Source organism: Diabrotica virgifera, chromosome 6 (assembly GCF_917563875.1).
Source record: "Diabrotica virgifera virgifera chromosome 6, PGI_DIABVI_V3a".
NCBI lineage: Eukaryota > Metazoa > Arthropoda > Insecta > Coleoptera > Chrysomelidae > Diabrotica > Diabrotica virgifera.
Window position 1 is genome coordinate 38568105 of NC_065448.1, and position 23002 is coordinate 38591106.

The following is a 23002-nucleotide window of genomic DNA, read 5'->3' on the forward strand; positions in this document are numbered from 1 at the left end:
AGCTACCAAATGAACATTTCATCAGAGTACTATCCGTTTATAAACATTTTAAGGTTATTGGTTATTGGTTTAGTCTATTTGAGTAAAATTATTCTGTTTGTAATTGGAAATTGGAACTTCATAATAGATTTAAAATTTTATTGTTTTTAAGTTGTCTATTAATAAAGCAAAACAAACAAATCTTGTATTAATTTAAGAAATACAGTGATCACCACAATTAATAACTAGATAAACAAATGACCTAGTTTCAGTAAAATTTTCAAATAAATATTACCACACTATTTACATTATACCTACTGGAATTCTGATGTAGGTATACAATAATTTACAACTAAAAAGTAGGTGTAAACAAAAATAAAAAAATTTTAACCTAAGGAAAAATAATATTTTTATATTTAAATAGAAGCAATTAAAACCATACAATTTCATTATTCATTTATCTCTTTTTACATTTGTATATTAATTGTATATTGTGTGAACATTGCTTTATTTTTTTGAATGTCAACGGAATTTAAAAGTGACTTTACGATTTGCTTTACGTTACTTTAAGGCAGTTACAAAAACTACCTATTTTAACATTCATCCTCTACGACACGTTAGTTGCTTTACGTATACGGAGATGCGTACGTTACGTAGCAACAAAAACTCCCTATTATCCTTTTTGTGGAACTTATTACCTGTCTTGGATGTAACTTTTAAAAATTCGGATACAGAGGTTACTACCAGTAATTATTCTTTATCTCCACGTTGTAACGTAAATTTCTATTTGGTTATTGTATTATTTAAACAAGCAGTCGACATTTTAAGATTAAGGTATTCAAAAATTAGCAGTAGGTATTTTATTTAAGATTATAAAAAGTATTTAGAATTAAGCACTACATGCACCAGCGACAACAAAACAGAGATCTTGTGAAATTCCATTACAAGTTTTACAGTGACGAAAAAATTACGTGAGGTTCAGTGCAGAATAATGGATCTTTTAGATAATTCAGGTGATGTTCTACTAATATCTAATATACGCCTTTATTTTGCTTGTTATGGCATAGTTTTTATCACTTTTTGATTATACATCATTACGGTTCGGATCATTAGATTAGCATTTATAGTACTACCATCTTTCTAAGATACTCATTAATATTCAGTTCAGCGGGGTGTAGAATCGATGTGTGAAATTACATAATCAAGGGATCTATCTAATTTATGAAATAATCCCTTGTTTATGTAATACAGTAACACCCCGCTGAGCTGAATATCAATGAGTCTCTTAGAAAGATGGTAGCACTATAAATTTGTAATTATCCGAACCGTATACATCATATTATATCATTCTATCATTCATTTCAACTGAATTCCAATGTTTTGCGCTCGGAATATACTACAACTAGATTTGGGTCGATTCAGTTAATGTATGAATACCTATACATGTTCGAAAGTATATTACGAAATTGATCGAAACGTCAGTTTTTTTATTTTTTAATCATATTGCCATAAAAAGACAAAATTATCGTTAACTCTTGGTAAACAACCTGGATTTAATCTCTAACTTCACTGATAGATATTAAAATGGAACTATTGTTAATTCAAAATTTTGGACATTCTATCTAAATATCATCAAAAACAACATTATATGGTAATATAAATGAATGCAGAAGAAAGAAGGAAATAATGGCACATTCATACTTGCAGAATCATAGATAGGATAATTACCTAAATAGTCTAAAAGAAAAGAACGAAACAAGCCAATTGAGAAAGATATAGAGTTCGTTGGTATGGCGATTTAATATCACACAAAAATGTAGGTTAGATCCATAAGACACTTAAGATTCAACAAAACGACAGAAATTAGTAAAAGTATTGAAATAAATTTCATATTGATACTTTTACGTAGTAAAACCAACGAATATATACTCTCCTAGAAAAGTACTGCCCTGTAACGTTTTAGCATAGGATTTTGCGTTCCAACTGAGTAGGTGCCATGGAGGTGCATAGACCTGACAATGATTACGGAGTTTGCCCGATCTCGTCATCACCGCGGCCGCAACATCCCTCGTCAACAAGCCTGCTTCTAAAATATGGAAGAATGAAGCAACAAACTACTGATGCAATTATTTTTTTGTAAAAAATAAAATAAATAGTATTTTTACTTTCAATAACTGAATTTTCTAGAACCGAACTACATAAACAATATTGTGATTCAAATTTTCAATTTAGATGTGTACAAATCTACAAATAATAATATAATTAAAACTAAAGGTTCCAAACCAAGGCCAGAAAACAAACCAAAAGAACTCTTCTCTTAAATTTAAATAATTAATATGAAAAAATATTGTTATAAATAATACTTAAGTTATTGATGCCTAATCTCTTATTAATACAATTTGATTTTTTTATCCAATCCTTCTTCTTAACGTGACCTATCAAGTTTCCTTGACGTTGGCGATAAACATGGCGAAACTGTCTCTGTCTCGTAACTTTTGTTTATCCAATCCATTTCTTTAAATTCCCTTTTACGTAAATTTATTTCCTTTCTGTTTGTAATTCTCATTCAGTTTCAGCCCTAGGCCAATACCATCTTCATACAGGTCACAAAATTGACTTTGAACAATCCAGAACCATAGCCCCCATCTGCTTCTATAAATCAAGGATTATCCGAGAAGCCAAAGAAATCGAAAAACGGCCAAATTGTCTCAATAAAATATATGACGGCGTCCGTTTGCCTTCGACTTGGAGACCCCTCCTAAAAAAACATCGTCCTCTCCATCTACCAATCCAATTCCCGCAGTCAAAAATGTTCACGCCAACTCCCACTTAAGCGTCAATCCAAATCCCGCTCTGAAAAATCTTCGCGCTAATTCCCACTCCAAGGCCACGTCATCGACAGCCACGTCAGTGCACGGTATAAATGACCGCCCCAACAGCGACAACAACATTATTGCAGTAAGTAGTGAGTGTAGTGTCTGGTGCCTCAGGAGATGGAGACACCGGAAGCCCTGAAGATGACGTCAGAGAGGACGTCGAAAGCTAAGCCCAGAAACCAACGACGAAGTTAATATTTAATATTGAAGTTTTCACACCTCTAAGTTTTTAAATTATAAATGTAACAATTTAACATATTAAAAAAGATTTTATTGTGAAAAAGAGTGCAAATCAATAGCATCGAGATTTTATTTGATCTGGATGCAAAGTTAAATTGCTCCTTTCGTATTCCTTTCCCACTTTCTCCCAAGCCTAATAATAGTTTACGCTGTTGCGTCCTTCCGTCCTTGGCTATTTGAGTTTATGCAGTCGTCCTCTACACGAGTATCAACGAGTATTTTGAAGTCTTCTTCTTCTTCTTCCTTCTTGTATGCAGGCTTTAAAGCCTGTTTCTTCTTCAATATTAGCCTCCTAAATTGTTTAAGTTATCGCACCATCTTTTTCTTGGTCTGCCAATACTTCTTCGTCCATTTGATGATTTATCTCGTGCTATTCGTACTATCCTATCCTCTGCCATTCTACTAATGTGTTCGTTCCACTCCTGTTTCCGTTTTGTCACCCATCCATTTATGTCTTCTACATTGCATGATCTTCTTATGCTTTCGCTTCTCTCCCTATCCAACAGACTTTTCCCTGATATTCGTCGGAGTATTTTCATCTCTGTTGTTTCTAGTAGTCGTCTCGTTTTAGATGTGTCAGATCTTGTCTCCGCCGTGTATGTTAATATAGGTCTAATTGCTACTTTATAGATTCTTGCTTTTGTGTCTTGTCTTAGGTGTTTGTTCTTCCAGATTGTGTCATTAAGAGATCCCGCCGCTTTACTTGCTTTTAAGCTTTGTTGTCGTACTTCCTCTTCAACATCTCCGTAACTGGTTATATCTATTCACAGATATCTAAACCCTGCTTCTTGCTCTATACTCTGGGCTAATTAGCAAAATACAAGGAAAAGTTATTTACCAGCAATTTTATTGCTAGAATCGAATCTTATGATTGTATATATTAATAATATAGTTATGCAAAGTCCGCAGATGGTGTGCTACTTTTTTTATAAACAAAATGGCGCCCGAAAATCGTGTTTTTTTTTCAATCTTTGCTCTATAACTCCAAAGATTTTAACTTTACACCAAAAACACCCTAATAAAAATTCACCGTAATTAAATTCTGCATAGAAACGTGTTTTTCCCGATTTACTTTGATGAAAATTCCACACCTGTAATTTTGAACCAATCAAAATACGTTATTTTGACAGATCACCATGGCAACGGAGGTATTTTATCGGAAATTTTTTGCTCGTGGGGTACCCAACAGCGAATTATAGTGGAAATTTTTTGACGTTTACAATAACAGAACATTTTTGACAGACTGGTTTTTATTTGTTTACATAATTTAGTTTTGATTCATTTTAGTTACAAAGCTAAGATGTTTTCTATATTCTTCGGACACCTCCTCTCTTCTTAATGGCGAAAATGCAGGACTTTGAATGTTTTCAATTAAGTTTCTATGTCTAATAAAATATATATATATATATATAATATTTAGACACTAATTTATTTACCTTTTTCCCATTCAGTACTTTCAATTTTGCGTAGTTTAGTTTCAAAAACGCCAAACAATAATTTTCTATCACTTGTAGTTACTCAAAACTTATGTAAAATTAAAGAATATACTATTTTCTATCTTGAAATGGTATTCCCATGCAACTACAATGAGTAGAAATTACGAATTTGAAAGCCTAAATAATTGCTGACAAAGCTATGGCGCGCTATTAATCTGTTCATGCAGCTTTGGATTTTCAAATGCAAATTTGGTGTGGAATTTTCTTACCGAATACCACGCGAAGTCAAATTAATATCCGGAAATTTTTTTTTGATCATGAATATTTTTAGAAAATTTCCCTCGTCTGCGACTCGGGAAATTTTCAAAATATTCATGATCTCAAAAAAATTTCCGGAAATAATTTGACCTCTAGTGGTATTACTAGTGAAAATTTTCCTCGGAAATGCGGGTTTTTCCAACAAAATCTTTAATTTTCAACTAAAATTTTAGATAAGTAATTGTTTATCAATAATTAGCCCTTAGTAATTATAAAAGCCCTTTTCGTATAGATAATAATTCCACTTTTTTTAGGTAAACTTACTACAAGTGTACCTTTTACCGTTAAAAACACAAATTTTCTCATTTGAAAGCTGTATAATTATTAAAACAATCTTTATTTAAACAAATTAAAAATTTTTAAATTAATTTATTGATAACAATCCAAAAGCAAGTTTGACATTTAATAATGCGTTAGTTATATGGCTCTACTCGAGTTACTTGAGAACAAAAAAATAATGAAGAAAATTGCTCCATGGGAAGCCGAGAAAATGCATTTTTTAAACGTATACCGATTTTGAACTTTGAGATTACATTTTCTCCAACCTAATTTTTGATTGGAATTTTGCTATTTTTTATTACTATTTTTATTATAATAATATATGTTACGAGTATTTTAAAGATATGAAAACTAGTGCGGAGAAAGAGGACAGAAATAAAAAAGGTGATGGTTCAAAAATTATGATCCTATTGTTTATATCTTTGCCGTAAATGCCGGTCAACCTTGACCGGTTGTAGCTCAGGAACCACTCATCACAATTAATCGTTTTTTCTTTTAAAAGAAGCGTCCTGTCGCGTTTTTTCCAATATCGTTTTCATGATTTAATTTAATATTTCCCGAGATATTCTATTTGTTTATAAGCCAAAAAATTGTTTATAATTTTAAAATATTCCTGAGGCCGCTTAAATCGTTCAATTTCAATTCTGTAAAGTACATTAGGTAGGTACAGTGTCTTTTTATAAAAAAAATCATAGTTATTCTTATGTATCGTAATTATTGTGGGTATTATAGCGACCGTAAATTTTTAATTAACAATTCAATTGTTGCTAAACTGTTCATTCAGTTTCCATTGGCTTCTGGAATTAAAATCTATACGAAAAGAGCTTTCATATTGCAAAGTTATTTAATTATTGATAAACAATTACTTATCTAAAATTTTAGTTGAAAATTAAATATGTTGTTGGAAAAACCCGCATTTCCGGGGAAAATTTTCGTCGAAGTAAATCGGGAAAACCACGTCTCTATGTAGAATTTAATTACGGTGAATTTTTATTTGAGTGTTTTTGGTGTAAAGTTAAAATCTTTGGAGTTATAGAGCAAAAATTGAAAAAAACACGATTTTGGGGCGCCATTTTGTTTATAAAAAAGTAGCACACTATCTGCGGACTTTACATACCTATATTATTAATATATACAATCATAAGATTCGATTCCAGCAATAAAATTGCTGGTAAATAACATTTCCCAAAAGGGGCCTATTCTCCGATAATCTGCCCAGACTACTATTATTTTCCCATCAATTTCGATTTTACATCGTAGTGGGTATTTAGATGTTGTCATACATTTGATTTTTTTCTGCTCATATTATCATATTGTATTTCTTGGCTGTTGTATTGAAGATGTGTGTTAATCTTTGGAGATCGTCATCTGTCTCGGCGATTAATGCGGCGTCGGCGTCGTCTGCATAACATAATATTTGGATTTCTTTGTTCCCCGTTCTATAAACATGACCTTTACATACTCCTTCTATTATTTCGTCCATTATTATATTAAAGAGCAGTAGGCTCAATGAGTCACCTTGTCTGTCTCCGCTTTGTACTGGTATAAACTGCGTTAGTTTTCCATTTATCTTTGCCTGTATTCGATTATGAAAGTAGATGTTTTTGATGGTTTGTGTAATATGGATTGGTATGTTTGTTCCATACAGTAAATGTAAGACGTCTTCGACTTGGATGCAATCGAAAGCCTTTGTCAGGTCTATAAAACATATATTATATGCTGGTTTATTGTACTCAATGGCCTTTTCTGTGATTTGTCTTTACAAATACGGCGTCTACGCAGGATCTTCCGCAGGTCATTTTGAAGTGACAAGAAATAAACGTGACCATGTGTTCCATATAAACTCTTGTTCTAGGAGAGTATACATATTATATTCGTTGGTAAAACTTCGAAAATTATATCTTGTAAGTACTACGTATAAATTGGAGGTTTTTAATCATCAATTCATTTTTCAAAAAGGAGCATTAACAACTTATTTAAAAACAAATCTGTTTTATAATAACCTACTATATTAAAATTCAATAAGATACGCAGAGCAAACTTTGCCTAGAGATGGCTATTTCGTTTAGTTTTTGAATATTCTTGTACAATCAATCGTTACTTGCATAGTCGCTTAAATTATTAATTAATTTAATTAGTATGATTATTTTTTCACTAACTATATATTCAGTGATTACAATAATTTGTATATTATACAATAAAAACTAATAATGGAACTAAACTGTTACTATGGAACTGTTACCATAGATAAATTTTAATCATCTTTAACAATTAAAATACACCTATATCGTTGTTAACTCGCTCTGCATTGCTTATTGAAATTTAGTTTAGATAAAAACCATAGTCAATCATCATTACTAGCAAAATCGTTAATTATATATATGAACTTATAAAAGTCAACCTCAACTTGGAACATGGAAAACAAAAGCACTCAAGGTAATTAGTCTCCATCCAAGAACCTCAGTTATTAACACCCTGCCTTTCGCTAACGATCAAGCAAATCTTTCAATATCCGAAGACGACCTATAAAAAGCCTTACACCGTATGAGGGGTCGGCTCTCTAATTACATTTCTCCATAAATTCCTATCTTGGGTCATATCAATCCGCTTTAATGACATGGCCTGCATAAGCATCTCTCCATATGTCTTCTTCGGTCTTCTAAATAAGCATAATAAACCCGCATATCAGCAATTATCAGTGTTGAGTGATTAACATCTCAACATCTCCACATGCATTCGTTGTTCCTCTTTTTTTAACTGCTCAACATTTAGTCCCTTAATATATCATAGCTGATGTCATGTCATTTTAACTTATATAGTGATGAGCGCGCTAATAACCGGCAAAATAAAGCAAAAGATGGAAAACATAATAAGTTGTGAGATAAAAAGAAATGGAACTAATGAAGTTGGTAAATTTAGCGCTCAAAACCTTTAATTTACATTCTATTTGTTGTTTCCCATCTTTAGACGTATCGGACGAGTTTATCATATGCCACTGTAACAGTGACAGTTTTAGTTGATATACTCCTCTGATACGTCTAAAGGTGGGGAACAATACATAGAATGTGAATTTATAGGTTTTTATCGCTAAATTTCTCACCTCTACTAGGTTTCATTTCTTTTTATCTTACAACTTAATATGTTTTCCATCTTTTGCGTTATTTTGCCGGTTATTAGCGCGCTCATCACGGTATAATTAAACCCATTGACTGTTATTCTTAAATCTTTATAGATAACTTTGCAATACACAGTTAGTAATAATTGCACTATGCCCCACAAGCGACAAAACAGTATTATTTATCTCGAGAACATTTTAGGCCACTCAAAAGTAACTGTTTTAATTTTCAAATAACATTACTTTTACGTATTTTGAGTATAGAGAATAATTTTTTCTTAGTCCAATTTAGAGCAATATCGAATACTGAGTTGTTACTGCTCCAAAAAATATCACGTTCCATACGTTTTGAATTGGTTTTATAAAGGCTAACACATCAACCAAAAAGTAGATAGTTGATACAGCTAAAATATTTTTGTACTTAATGTGAACGTATTAGCATACTAAAACGAAATTAATTTAGCTCTGTTTAATGAATACTTACTTTCTACAGGTGAATATGCTGGTGCCCAAGGTTTAGGTCTGTTGAGGTTGCATTCTACGTTCCGGCACGATCTGAAGATATACGCTTCTGACGAGGGGAGAGTTCAAATGACGGCTGCGGCTTTTGCCAAAGGTCTCTTAGCTTTAGAGGGAGAGCTTACTCCGATTTTAGTGCAAATGGTTAAAAGTGCAAATACGAATGGACTTTTAGATAATGACTGTGATAGTAGCAAGTATCAAAATATGTAAGTGTAGTATTCAAATTGTTTACTTAAAAATATGCAAATAAATCAATTAAGGACTAAAAGGGCACGGAAGATAAAAATATTTAGCTTCCTCAATGAGAGCCTTTTATCAATCGGTACTCACACAAATCTGGCAGGATGGTACAGATCATCCCAAATCCTTTTTTCAGTGCGTCACAGATTCTCTAATTCTCTCTAACGCATTACAGTTGGAAGTGACAGAAAAACGTACCTCTTAGACATTGAACTTAGAAAATTATGTCCTATTCCTTGATGGGTATTTGCATATTAAAACGACTTATACTTAATAGATGTATAATTGGTTGGCGATTACAATACTCTAAATAGATAACAAATCAATGATGCGAATAAAGATAATTTGACACAAAAGTAATCGATCGTGACAATATTTACACAATATCATATTATGGTAAAATGATATATGTTATTTTTCAGCGACGTAAATATAAATATTTTATGTCATTGAATCATTGGTATATTCGGACATTGTATAGTGAAATTTGATTTTATGTTTATTGATTTTTACATTAAAATATTTTAAATATTAATATTCTGGACATTATTTGTGTAAATATTAATGTTTATATAAATATAAATATTCTGTCAGATTTAACTAAAATGTGATGTAATGATTTGCGACTTTCTTAAAATCCTATATGACGTCAAAATTAATGACGCACTGAAAAAAGGGTTTAGGATCTACTGTAGGAATTTTGTCAGCTTGTGTGGACTTCCTAGAAAGCCTAGGAATTCTTGAATTTAGACTTCCTAGAATTCCATGCTACCTCCAAGTATCTTCTTGAACAACAGAATAAAAGGTTTGTCCTATTGAAAACCTAACCTTTTCATACTCTGTATTCCACTCCACGTAAGCTCTTTTTGATGTATGGCACAAGTGTATGAAAGTCTATTACAAGTGTATTAAATGTCTTTATTTAGCTTATGATATATTTTAGGAGGCAAGGTGATATGTCTGATCTTCGTGTCCATAAAAATCATGCCTCCATAAAAAATACAGCTGTTCCAATCTATAAGTTACTGCCTCTTAAATCATACGTGCATACTTACCTTAGATAATAAGCATTAGAAGTTGTTACATTAGAAGTTGGTTTAACTTTTTCAAGTCGAAAATGATCATAACTTTGCCATGATCCTTTTTAAATTATGATAATCATCTTTTGCTGTTCTTATGGCTTCCGGCATTCAAATTAAATTCTTTTTCGGTCTGAGCTAAAACTTTTTCTTCTGCTGTATAAATTTTTTTAACAAGATTTAAATCGTCTACAAACCTTACTGTGCTAAAAGAATTAAATTAATTATTTTTTCCTTTATACCTACAGTTTTTTTTTACTTGTAGGTGTAAGACTAGGTTACACGAACTTATGCAAATAGATCGGGACTTTACACAAGAGGACAGAGAAAAAATTAATCCGTGCAATTCCACTAGTATAGCAGATGCTATAGAATTCATAAAAAATCCTGTAAAATGTTGTAAACACGTCCACGAATTAATTAAAAATTTATTAGGAATAGTGCAAATTAAAAAAGAAGATCCGAAAAGCAGAGGTAAGACAATTGCAATGCCATTCCTATATATTAAAGTGTGTTAATAAAATAATTCTTGTTCGTATTTCTATTTTTTATTCACTTTTGTGGGTGTGGGTATAAAAGGAATTAGTTTGCTAAAGTTTATAATCACGGTGAAGGACAGGTCGTGAATGCAATTATAGATGATTCTCTTGTGTATTTCACCACACTATTCTGCTTTATTTTTCCATCTTAAAAAGCACAGAGGATAATAATAATTCGAATTTTAGTTCTTACCTCATTTTGACTTACGATTCATAGATGGTGCTAGCTGCATATTTTGTAATTATTTTAATAATTACACCGAAAAGTGCTTCTACGCAGGTGCTCAGATGAAAATAAGTTGAATTCGAAATACGTATAAGCACATAGTAGACGCCCTATTCTGTAATCACATCTGAATTATCTTTACTTTTTAAACGCTTTTATTTAGTTCAATAGTTTAAGTCAAATCTTCTGACGTTAATTTGACTGCCTTCTCTCCAATGCAAATGAATGAAAATTTGCAGACATATGCATTCGCGGGAACAATACACGAATAGTCAATATTCAATAGAGTTTAAAATTAGAAATCAACCTCGATGGATGTAATTAGCAATTGCTCCTAAAAAACTGTTGTTTTACAAGTAAATATCAACAATTAATTATTAAAGTTATATCAAATAAGCTGAATTAGTACAAGGAATTTCAAGATCATCTTTCTTTTTTGGAAAAACAATTTGTTTGTCTGTAAATTGCAATAATTGCAATGCAAAGTTTGTACCTTTAGTTTTTCTTTTTTAAACAAAAACTTGAAGCAATTAGGACAAATTGATAGTGATAGATAAGTAATTACCATATACCAGTGAAGTGACTTACTATCTTTATTAAAGGGTTTATTTTTGACATTTTGTTGAATATTCAAATATGGGCAAATGCTTGTTATGCAAGAAAGATGCTGCAGAGGATAAGACTTCTTTCAAGTGTGATGGATGTAAGAGGGCTATACATATTAATTGTGCCAGTATAACAGCTACAGAAGTAAGATGTCTTCAATTGGCAGCAGATACTAGGAAATTAAAATATTTCTGTGAGGATTGTGAGCAAGGTTTACTGTTAGTACCAATTTTGAAGTCTATGGTTGAAGATCTAAAGATTGAGGTAGAGAAACTTAAGTGTGCCAATGAAAAATCCTTACACGAAAAGGATAATCAGATTTGTGATCTAAGGAAGACTATTGATGAACTGAAATGCAACTCCAATGCGCCAGGTTTGCCATTTGAGGAAATATTCATAGAAATAAATGATAGAATTGTAAAATCTAACAATATTATGTTATTCAATGTTCCCGAATTGAATTCTGAGAATATTGAAGATAGGATAAACCAAGACAAAGCCAAAGTCGAGGAAATTATGAAACAAATGGGAAAAGATGAAGCGTTGGAGGATTTAGTGAAGGTTGTTCGAGTAGGAAAGAACACGGGTGGTAAGACTCGTCCACTTAGAGCTATTTTTTTCCAATAATGGTGTTGTTAAGGACATTTTAAGGAGTAAGAAAAGACTACAGAACTCAACAATCAAAATAAATAGTGATCAAACAAATATGCAAAGGGATATGTTCAGTAAAGCTTGGAAAGAATTAAAAGACAGACAAAATAAAGGCGAAAAAGACATTGCCATAAAATACAGAAATGGTGTACCAAAAATTGAATCATTCAAGAAAGAAGGAAAAAACTAATCTCATCCCCATTACAAGTTTATTGTCAGAACGTCGGAGGACTTCGTACAAAAATTCAAGATCTGATTAGTTCTATTTTATGTTCTGATCATGACATTTTTATATTTGTTGAAAGTTGGTTACACGAGGATATTTTAGATAGTGAAATTAAAATACCTTCATATAGAACTTTTAGATGTGATCGTGATAATAGTTATAAGTCAAGAGGAGGAGGTATTTTGATTGTTGTTAAAGACCACATTAAGGTAACTGTGCTGAAACCCTTGTACAAATCTATTGAACAACTTTTTCTTTTATGCTCATTTGGTAAAGAAAATTTTATAATTGGAGGGGTATATATTCCACCAAAATCCGTAGAATAAATATATGAACAACACTGTTTATCAGTCGAAGATATATCCCAAAGGTATAATCATCATAAGACATATATATTCGGAGACTTCAACCTTCCGGAAGCTTCATGGGATAACAATGAATCAGGTGTCTTGGTGAATTGTCCTCAAGGTTCACATGCATTGTACTTAGCTGAGTTTTATGGGTACTTGAATTTTTTCCAGATGATTAATATTCCAAATGAAAGAAATGTGTTTTTAGACTTAATATTTACAAATGTTTGTGATTTACAAGTAGCAAAAGCCTCAGATCCGATTTTTAAAAATAGTTATCATCACATAAGTTACACTTACAATATTAGTTTGTGTGAATATCGAGGTAAGTCATTAGAATATACTGAATTTTATCATGATTTTGTAAATGCAGACTATGAAGGTCTCAATAACTATCTTTCAATGATACCTTGGGAAGACCATTTGAATTTGTCAAATGTTGATGATGCTTTAACAGAATTTTACAACATACTTAATATGTCACTATCATTGTTTGTACCGGTGAAAAGATTTAAAACTTCTAGTTATCCAAAATGGTTTGATGCCAACTTGCGTTATTTAGTTGTACAGAAAAAAATTGCTCATAAAAATTATTTAGCTTCCTGTAATCAAGAGGATTATGTGATTTTGTCAGAACTTAGGAGATTGTGTAAGGATCTATCAAATCAATGTTATAACACTTATCTGAATCAAGTAAATTATAATTTATGCAGTAATCCTAAGTACTTTTGGCAGTTTGTAAACAGTAAGAGAGCATCAAATGATTTACCAAACAGTATGTACTATGGTAATGCTATAGCAACAAACGGACAACAGATTGCAAACTGTTTCCGTCAATTTTTTTCAACAGTTTATTCGCCACAATCAAATATTAATAACTTGGAAGTAAAGGGAAACAACAATCTTTTTATACCTAATTTTTCAATATCAGTGAAAGATATTTTCAACAACATTTTATCCCTACCCAATAAGTTAAGCAGTGGTCCAGATGGTATTCCCGATTACTTTCTAAAGAACTGTATATATTCACTAACTAATCCTTTATATCTTCTTTTTGAGTCATCATTAAAGACATCAGTTTTCCCAACTTTATGGAAGCACTCTTATATCTGTCCAATTTTTAAATCAGGTAATAAACAAGACATAACAAATTATCGAAGCGTTTGTAAACAATCCTCTATACCAAAACTTTTTGATAGACTATTGCACGATCAATTAAAATTTTATTGTAAAGAGCGTCTAATACACAATCAACATGGATTTTCTCAGAATAAATCAACGGTAACAAATTTAGTACTCTTTGAACAAAAAATATTAAACGCGTTGGAGAATAAAAGTCAGATGGATACTATTTATACTGACTTCTCCAAGGCATTTGACAGAGTAGATCATAACATGTTATTGGGAAAATTAAATGCTTTTGGCTTCAGTCATCAATCCTTACAATGGTTCAATAGCTTTTTAAGAGATCGCACACAGCAGGTGAGAGTAGGTTGTTTTAATTCAAATATAATTCATGTGACATCAGGAGTACCCCAAGGAGCTCACTGTTCACCTTTGTTATTTAATATATTTGTGAACGATATATCAGAGTGTTTTAGAAATTGCGATTTCCTGCTGTTTGCAGATGATTTGAAATTATTTAAATCCGTAGATTCAAATGTTGATGTAACATTAATTCAAGAAGATTTAGACCGGTTGAGTAGTTGGTGTGAGAATAATATTTTGCATTTAAATCTTGCTAAATGCTGTTATATAAGCTTTTATAGAGGTAATAAAAAATATGATACTTCTTACACAATTAATGAAAATGAATTGTCTTATGTTAAAACAATAAAAGACTTAGGAGTCACATTTGATGAGCAGTTGCGTTTTGTGCAACATATAAATAGTGTAACAGTAAATGCATCAAAATCTTTGGGCTTTATCATTCGCAACTGTCTGAGACTATCTGTAGGGGCTTTAAGAACGGTATATTATGCTTTGGTTGTATCTAAAGTGGAATATGCATCTATTGTATGGTCTCCACAATACCAAGCTCATTCTACTACGTTGGAGAGATTGCAGAATAAATTTTTGAGATATTGTGCATACAAATTAAACATGCGCATTACTAATCATGATTATACCTATATTTTAAAAACACTCAACATGAATTTATTAAAAACTCGACGAGATAACTCTGATTTGGTATTTGTGTTTAAATTAATAAATGGTTTAATTTATTGTTCTGAACTTCTCCAATCTATTAATTTATATGTTCCCTCCAGAAGTCTCAGACATGTTGATTTGTTTTATATACCTTTTCATCGGACAAACTATGGTATGCATTCGCCCATTGAGCGAACACTAAAAATTATAAACGAGAATAACTTGGAAATGTTTGGTGTCTCCTTGGCTGGTTTTAAGAATCGGATTAAAAGAGCTTGACAGGTACTTTTTGTTTATTTGAACTGATTTGTGTAATAGATGTAATATGTGTAATGGATAACTATTAATATTTCGTTTTTGTTTAATAAGTATGTAATTAAGATTTATTTTACTCTAGTTTAGTAGATATTACAGAGATTGATTTTATACTGTATGTGTTGTAATGGGGGTAATCCCGTAAATAAATAAATAAATATTTTTTATGTTTATTAATTGTTTAAATAAAAATAAACGATTTTAATGGAAAATGCTTAAATTCTCTTGTTTTTTACCATGTAAAAACTTGAAACTTTTACGGATTGTAGCTATTGATATAAACTATACATAATTTCACTTTTTACGTTAATTGTTTACGTTATGCTTCAAAAATAAACAATAAAGTTTCAAATTTTTTGCCGATTCCGACTACTTTTCATGTTAGTACATCATATGTTTTATACATATTTTAATAAACGTGACGATATATTTTAATGTTTGAAAAGTGTAAGACTAAAAAGTAAAAAATAAAAAAATGTGAAAAAAAAAAATTTAGGAAACGCTTTTCTTTAGTTACGAGTGACTAAAATTAAAAATATAAAAAAATCAACCAAAGAGCAAAAAATAAAAAAAATTGAAAAAATCTAACACATTTGTTAAAAAAAAGCGTGGAGCGAAAACAGTTTATTCAATGAAGACGCGCCACGCTTTTCTTTGACGAATGTGTTAGATTTTTTCAATTTTTTTTATTTTTTGCTTTTTAGTTGATTTTTTTCATTCTTAATTTTAGTCACTCGTAACTAAAGAAAAGCGTTTCCTAAATTTTTTTTTCACATTTTTTTATTAGTTTTTAATTCTTGTTTGATTGATTAAATGAATTGAGTGGATAAAATATTGTTATATTGTTAGCTGTTCTCTTTTGAAATAGTTTATCTCAAAATCGTTTTTTTTTAACTTTTGTTGTAGTTCTGTGATGAGATTCATAAATTTTTTTGATGAGACTTTTTGAGCTGAATTTAAACTTCTTCCTCGGTGATATATTTAGTAAAAACACATCTATACTAAAATTGCAATAAATATGCACTAGAAATAAACAAACCAAGATACTTGAATGTTACGAGGACCACTCATAAATCATGATTTACAATGGATATACTTTGTAAATCCCAAATCATGATTTACAAACTTTATACATTGTAAATAATGATTCGGGAGTGCTCCTCATAACATTCAACGTGTCTTGGTTAGTTTATTTCTATCTTTGTTGTGATTTCAGTATAAGTTTTGTAGTTTATTTTAGGTCAATAGGTCATATTTTATACACCAATCAGTATTGATTTTTTTGCAGATGCTGTTTTGTATCATGGAGAAACTTGGGAATTAATGGGAAGAAGATGGGGGAAAATAGAAAAAGACTTTTTTACGAAAAACAAAACTTTTGATATTAGTAAAATACCCGATATCTACGACTGTATTAAGTACGATTTACAACATAACCAACATACTCTGCAGTTTGATCAAGCTGAAGAATTGTATACGTATGCTAAATACTTAGCTGATATTGTCATACCCCAGGTATTTATTTAAAAATGATATATTATTATTATTTAAAATTATTATTATCATTACAGCATATACTTCCAATTTAAATACGTTCGTGAATGTTTTTTAATACTTCCTTTAAGTTGGATACGTTCTTGAAATTTCCATGCTTATTGGTTAATACATTAAGTTGGTTATATAACTGATACTTTCTAGTCCTCTTTTGTTATAATAGTTTGCTTTATGTATATATTTAAGTATATTAGAAGGGTTATAACCATGTAATTAAGGGGAACCTCGAAAAAAAAACCTTAATGAGGGTATCAACCTATCTGTTTATTGTCCTACTATTTTCACCTATCTGTTATAACTGTACGAGTCCTAACAATTAAATGATCATAAACAAAAATATATTGAAATCTCTAATGAAACGCGTTTGGTATCCGCGAATCAAGCGATTGCGGCTTGGCATAAGTAGCCAAGATCCTGCAGTCAAGGTGGTGTGTATACTTACACAGCCATTATAATAATATATTGTTTTATGACTTATAGGATTGTTTTATCCTGGCGTTTCGTCTGAAACTGACGCAGACACTATCAAAGATAATACGAAAACGGGCAGCTGTTTTCCACTTAATTACTGCCGTTGCGGCTGTGGTATCGTCTTTTATAGTCTAAAAACCAGAAAAACAATATATTTCAAACCCTCCTAGCGTTATACAAAGTACTGTTAACTAAAGGGTACGTCTGCTCAAAACCGGGTCGTAAACAAGAGATCTGAGCTTATTAAGGACGTGTTGGAGACAGTTGGCGTATGATCAGGGATTGAAATCGTCATAAACCAAGGCAGAAATTTATAAACAACGGTCATTTTCATTCAATTTAGGGTTTTTATTGTTTACTACAAAATTACAATATGTAGGTATAGTTTTTTCAAATACAGTGAGATCTAATGTAATGTCTTCTGTTATTTTTATGCCAATTCTACCATCGTCTTGGCTATGAGTGACATGCATGGTGAGATAGTGAAATCTATTAAGATATCTATAGATACGCGCCGTGTGTTCTCCGCGCGTTTGTGGCGCTCACAGAAGTTGTATCGTGTTGCGCCGTTTGTGCGCCACTTGAAAACACATACTAATCTAACGAACGCGCAGCGTACATGTGTCGCGGCGCGCATATCTATACATACCTTTACAGCTCACTCTGTGAGACATAACATTTAAGTTCATAGCATATTTAGTTTGTATTTTATGATCTGGCGAAATCCCTCGAAAATTGTAGGTAATGTACGGGGATGTGTGCGTGTTGAAAGCGCGCTTGTTTGAATGTGCTAAGTGATTCAAGAAAGGCGTGAATGGTGTTGCGTGAAGGAACGCCTATCACCGCCTTGCACCGACCATCTGCGCACTAATCACTTCTGATTAACGGAAAAGAAGTCACTATTGCGTAGTAGAGGACTTATTAGAAACCTAAGACAGTTCTATGTTCGCGTTCTATTATCTCATTGAAAAATAGAGAGTTTTTCATTTCACGTCTTTCTATTATTTTTTGGTAGTCAGTTTTAGTAAACCTAGCCTTAATTCAAGCTTCCTAGCAACAAGCTACTTGTGGTAAGTTCTTCCATTGTTCAACAGCAGCTTGCACTAGTGTGCCGTATTTTGTGGATTATTCTACTTTTAGGCATATTCCACAAATGCTCTATGGAATTAAGGTTGGGTAACCAAGCAGGCCGCTTCAGAACAGTGATATCTTCTGTTTCAAGGAAGTCTTTACGTATTTTACTGGTATGTGGAGGCGCATTATCATGCATGAAAATTAGATTTTCTCCCATTGCATTTCTACAGTGCCTAAGTATAGGTTGTAGAACAAAATTAACACATCTGCGATGTATTAAAGTTGGTTGGATGGAAATTAAAGTCGCTTTTTTACAGATCTAGCAGTTTCCGTTCTTGCATGTCTTCATCCCCTCTAAATTCAGAAATTCATCGGCCATGTGATTTTACACAATTCCTGATTTTGTCTGAAAATAGCATATTTTGCGAATTTCCAATATGTATTCCAATTTCGGTTTTGACAACACCAATTTAGGCGATCAATCTTGCTTAGAAACTTGGGAACTTGTAACTGTCTTCTGCTGTAATTGGATACAAAATCGTTTTTTATCATTTCAATTGAAACACTTACACCTGTGGCTTCCAATAGCTGCCTTTGAAGCTGCTGGTGAGAAATCGTTGGGTCTCTTCTAGCTACTTGGATAATGAAATAATTGTTGCGAGCCGTTGTTACTTTTGGGCGACTGTCTCTTGGGTTATTCTTAGGTGTACCTAATACCTGATACTAGCACAGGTTTTTGACACAACGCCCTGTTTTACGCCTATCTCTGCAGCTATTTTCTTTGAGACATTCGTTGCTCTACAAGACCAATAGTGTGTCCCCTTTGCACGTTTGTTAATCTCACATAATTATTTTCGTTCAATTTATAACTAAGGTAAATTATCTATAACGACCGTGATATGTTTTCTGGTAGTTTGATTTGTTTGTTTATTTTCAATAAAACCTTTATTCTTCGCAACGATAAAAAGTTTTTTTAAGAAATAAATATTGCTATGAAATGGCAATTGCTATGGCATGGTGATTCCATATTATGTTTGGTGGTGTGTATTATAAATTGCACTTAATTATTGATAATGTTTTAGATCAATGTTAAATTTTGACAAATTAACTACTGCATTTTATGAAAATACACAGTTTTAATTAAAAATGTTTGACGTTTCGATTTCCACCTCGGAAAGTATTTTGAGAGCAATTTCCGAGATGGAAATCGAAATTTCAATTATTTTTAATCAAAAGCCATCAAATTGTCGCTAGATGGCGCCAGTAAGATGAACATAGTTACCTAATATTTGTTGTTGTTTATTTGACTCTGCTATTATTCCGTTTTTTACTATAGTATTTTTACTACAAAAGCGATATTACGTAGGTCAAAATTTTTGACGTAAGAGAACTGTCAAAACATTAGAATGTGACTTTTCATTATTGTCATGTTTATTATAAACATGGCAATAATGAAAAGTCACATTCTAATGTTTTGACAGTTCTCTTACGTCAAAAATTTTGACTTACGTAATATCGCTTTTGTAGTAAAAATACTATATCTGTCACCATTTAACTAAATATTTAAATATAAACACACACCAATAATCGCATGCATTTTTAAATTTCTTTATTGTCTTAATAAATTTCGTAACATTCTTCATTCAAAATTTTGTCTTTGGTTATGTGTAAACTAACCGAAAACTAAATAAATTAACTAGAATATACTCTTTTCTTATTCTACCTCTTACGGAAAAAGGAATATGGCCTGACATCCCAAGAGAAATTGACCATCGGCCAGGGTATCTGTACTCCGCTGCTGAAAAAGATCAAGGCGGACCTGCAGAGGAACATCGAGGAAACTGGTGAAGAGAACGTAAATCGATTGAATCCGAGGTATTCGCATGGTGTGTCCAGTCCTGGAAGACACGTTAGAACACGACTGTATTTTACCAGCGAGAGCCATATTCACTCGTTGATTACTGTCTTGCGACATGGAGGATTAGTCGATGTAAGTATTGTAGTCTTATTTTACTAAATTGTAACAAAGTCAGAGCTAATAAATTATTACGACGCGGAATGTAATTACATACCTATATAAATTTTAAGATATGGCACTCCGGATTAGAGACGGCCTGATGTTTTAAGTTTCTTCTTTATGTCACCATATCCTATGTTACCATCATAGCTATCTTAATTTTATTCACTGCCACCCTAAATAGCATTCTTGTATCAACACAATACTAATCTCGCAAGCTCTTCAACCAAGAAGTCTTTCTTCGTCCTGAACTGCGTTTGCCTGCTATTTTCCATTGCATAAAATATTGTAGCAACCTATATTTTAGACCACTCATTACATGTCCAAAGTACTCTAGCTTTCCTTTCTTGATGCATTTTATAATCTCAGTAGTCTTGCGGAGACGGTCTAGCATTGTGGAGTTTCGAATTTTTTCCAAGAAGAAATTTTTAAAATTCTTGTACAGCACCACGTTTCGAAAGCATCAAGGCAATTTATATCACTTTTATTCATAGTCCAAGACTCAACATCATAAAGTAAGACCGAGAACACGTAGCAACGAAGGAGGCGGATACTCTCTTCTAAAAACGGTTGCGGTCTGCGCAATTTTAGATCTAATATCACCGGGACTCTCGGCGTTACATTTTAACTGATATCCAAAATGTGATCAACTCTTGCTCAAGTTTGGTGCATTAACATATATAGACTGTTTTTTATTCTGTTGTTTACTTATTGCCAGTATTTTGGTTTTTCGTATGTTCAGATCCAGACTAGGGCCTCGATTTTTGACCCTTCGCTTCGTTATGGAACGAGTGCGCTTCGTATACTAAATATATACGAAACGAATACGTTCGATAATGAAGCGAAGGGTCAAAAATCGAGGCCTGCTTCCTTACAGCTCTCAACGACACTGACAAATAATGTTTCCAGATCTTCTTGAGTAGAAGTTAGGAGTACTGTGTCGTCCGCATAATTGCATAATGTCGCAAATGATTGATGACTTCATCGTTCACAATTATTGTGTTACCAAACTAAAACAAAACTGTGTGTCAAGGTATTTCTTGCATTTATTATAAATACGTCCATGTACTGACACCTTTAGAAAAATTTTCAATAAATGGTTTAATAAACTAATGATTCTATAATCAACACAGGTTTTTGCTGTTGTTTTCTTAGGTAGAGTTATGAACAATGAATTGGACCAACCATTAGGTAGGTGTCCGCTGGTATACATGGTATTAAAAAACGAAGGTATAGCCTCTAAAACATTACTAACATTTATACGCTTGTATATTTCACTTGGAATTTCGTCAGACGAGTCGCTTTGCCATTTGTGATTATTAAAAGGCTTGTATTTTCTTAGAGCATGTTATTAGGGGTCCGTCGCAATTGGTAATATCCGGAGGTAAACCAATCCTATCGTCTTCGAATAGTTTCGTGATATAATTTGTCCATTCGTTATGTTTGTCCTCTACCTCAAATATTAATTTGGCCGATTCAATTATTAGTATGGCCAAAACTGAGGAACATTCTTACACAACTAACAACTCCGTCATTTTCTTTTGGTTTTGCAGACGGTGTTCTTTGTACGAAAACAGTCATGTACTTTTCTACGGTAATTTCAAGGTTTTTTGTCGTAAATCTTTCTGTGATATGACGAAATACAATTATTTTTACGACCTATTTTAAAATTTTCAGGTTAAAAAAGACGAACAGTGGCGCAGAGCTATGGAGTATGTTTCGTGCGTCTCAGAACTGAATTATATGTCACAGATTGTTATAATGCTCTACGAAGATCCTACGAAAGATCCTTGTAGCGAAGAAAGATTCCACATCGAATTACATTTTAGTCCCGGCGTCAATTGTTGTGTACAGAAAAACCTTCCTCCAGGTCCTGGTTTTCGACCTCATTCGAGAAACGAGTCTGCTGCCAGTAAGAACGCTGTAAGTATTAGCAATGATTTTTTTTTGTGTGAATTTGATGGTCTTTGCCGAGCCAATTAGCCAGACATTTTGTTATTTTAAAAACAAACAAATTTGTTTTTTCAATCAGAGGAATTTTTTCTGTATTTCTAACTCTAAATACATAACATATTATTAATATGTAACATATTCTTCTTCTTCTTCTTCAGCCTGTGTTCGTCCACTGCTGGACATAGGCCTCTTCCATTTGCTTCCATCGATTTCTACTCTTGGCAATTCTCATCCACTGCTTGCCCGCGACTTGTTTGATATCATCTGCCCACCTCTTCTGCGGTCTGCCTACTAATCGCCTGTTCTCTCTTGGTCTCCAGTTTGTTAGTCTCTGTGTCCATTTTTCGGGATTATCTCGGGCAACATGTCCGACCCATTGCCACTTGAGCCTTGCTATACGTTCTGCGACATCAGTAATCTTTGTTCTTTCACGAATGTCGATATTTCGAATTTTGTCTCTCAAACTAATCCCTAGCATGGCCCTCTCCATCGCTCTTTGAGTTGTACTGAGCTGCTCTAAGGTTTTCTTTGTAAAGGCCATGGTCTCCAGTCCATATGTAGTTACAGTCAAGATACATTTGTCATAAACTCTTCGTTATATACACATTGGTATATCTCTATTCTTCAAGATAAAGCTTAACTTGCCGAAAGCTACCCAAGACAATTGTATGCGTCTTTTTATTTCGGCTATTTGGTTTTCTTTGCCGATTTTAATGGTATGTCCAAGATATATATAGTGGTCTACATTTTCAAGACTGACGTTGTCAATAACAAGATTAGTTTGT

The 23002-nt window shown here is 32.4% G+C and overlaps 1 protein-coding gene across 10 annotated transcripts in view; it reads left to right on the forward strand.

Annotated features, from left to right (window-relative positions):
* The window catches only part of LOC114326158 (inositol hexakisphosphate and diphosphoinositol-pentakisphosphate kinase 2), a 228343-nt gene that overhangs the window by 119835 nt on the left and 85506 nt on the right, over positions 1 to 23002 (forward strand). For all 10 annotated transcript variants that reach the window (XM_050653997.1, XM_050653998.1, XM_050654002.1 and 7 more), the window contains 5 exons: positions 8737 to 8971; positions 10350 to 10558; positions 16437 to 16663; positions 19986 to 20237; positions 21942 to 22187. In XM_050653997.1, the coding sequence (XP_050509954.1) occupies positions 8737 to 8971; positions 10350 to 10558; positions 16437 to 16663; positions 19986 to 20237; positions 21942 to 22187 (1169 nt within the window). The remainder of the gene's footprint in view (positions 1 to 8736; positions 8972 to 10349; positions 10559 to 16436; positions 16664 to 19985; positions 20238 to 21941; positions 22188 to 23002) is intronic.